The following is a 1,063-nucleotide window of genomic DNA, read 5'->3' as shown; positions in this document are numbered from 1 at the left end:
GAAGCACGATAGCCTACCTCGTGAACGCCCTGGTTTTAATTGTGGTCTCCTCATCTGAGTTTCCTTGCTACATTTATACACGACTACGGGTAGAAGTATACAAAAACTAACAATAATCGTCATCATCAACATACATGAATATTCTCTCACATCATTTAGGTAACTTCCCTTCGAGTAAGGAAAGTGATGAGGACAATGGTGAGCTCGTCCAGCAAAATGACCTGACCATATTCGGCGCGGACGCTACTATGCTCGGGGAAACCTTTCGTGGCAGCAATCGGGGTTCATCCTCATCTAGTAATAAGCCCAGGAGTCGAACTACAAGTGATACCACTAAGCATAAGAAGCTTAAAGGGACCATAACTGGAGTATTGATACCAACCTGCGAGAATATGTGGGGCGTTCTCATATTCCTGAGGTTCTTCTACGTAGTCGGCAATGCTGGTGTTGGCGAAGCATGCTTGGCCGTGGTCCTCTCCTTCATCGTAGCGTTCTGTACAACCTCTTGCCTCAGTGCTATTGCCTCATCCGGAGGTGTGGTCTCCGAGGGTGGCCCTTATCATATGCTATCGAGGTCCCTAGGGGCATACGCTGGGGCCAGTGTTGGTATTACCTACTATCTTGGCTTTGCTCTCCTAGGTGTACTAGAGTCTGTTGGTGCTATTGATGCATTGGCTATGGCTGTCCCCGATCTCATCAGCATACCCGGGTATCACCAAATATTCGGTGGATCTCTGGTCCTACTCTTAAACGTAGTGGTCTGGGGTGGTATCCACGTAGTCACCAAACTCGGGGTCTTCTTCGTGGTGGTAGTATCTCTGACCATCCTCATGTTTTATGTTGGGATATTCGTGTCACCACAGAGTGAGGCTATAGAATTGGCTGGTGTCACCGGTCTCAGCGCATCGACCCTTGGCAACAACCTTGGGCCCTCTTACGATGATGGTGTTCGCTTTGGTACAGTGTTATCGATAGTTTTCCCGTGCTTCACTGGAATATTATCGGGAGCTAATCGTGCTGATGTCCTACGAGATCCACCCAAGAACATCAGAAATGGCACTTT

General features: G+C 48.3%; 1 protein-coding gene across 1 annotated transcript; it reads left to right on the top strand.

Moving 5' to 3' along the window:
- Positions 1 to 392: 392 nt before the first annotated feature.
- On the top strand, positions 393 to 962 carry Pmar_PMAR013913 (conserved hypothetical protein; the record flags this gene model as incomplete). The annotated part of the gene is made up of 1 exon (XM_002781914.1): positions 393 to 962. A coding segment is annotated over one exon (570 nt), but the record flags the coding sequence as incomplete, so codon positions are not given.
- Positions 963 to 1,063: the final 101 nt, after the last annotated feature.

Source organism: Perkinsus marinus (assembly GCF_000006405.1).
Source record: "Perkinsus marinus ATCC 50983 genomic scaffold scf_1104296940876, whole genome shotgun sequence".
Classification (NCBI taxonomy): domain Eukaryota; phylum Perkinsozoa; order Perkinsida; family Perkinsidae; genus Perkinsus; species Perkinsus marinus.
Note: the sequence above shows the minus strand (reverse complement) of the source record. Positions and strands in the feature narration are given on the sequence as shown.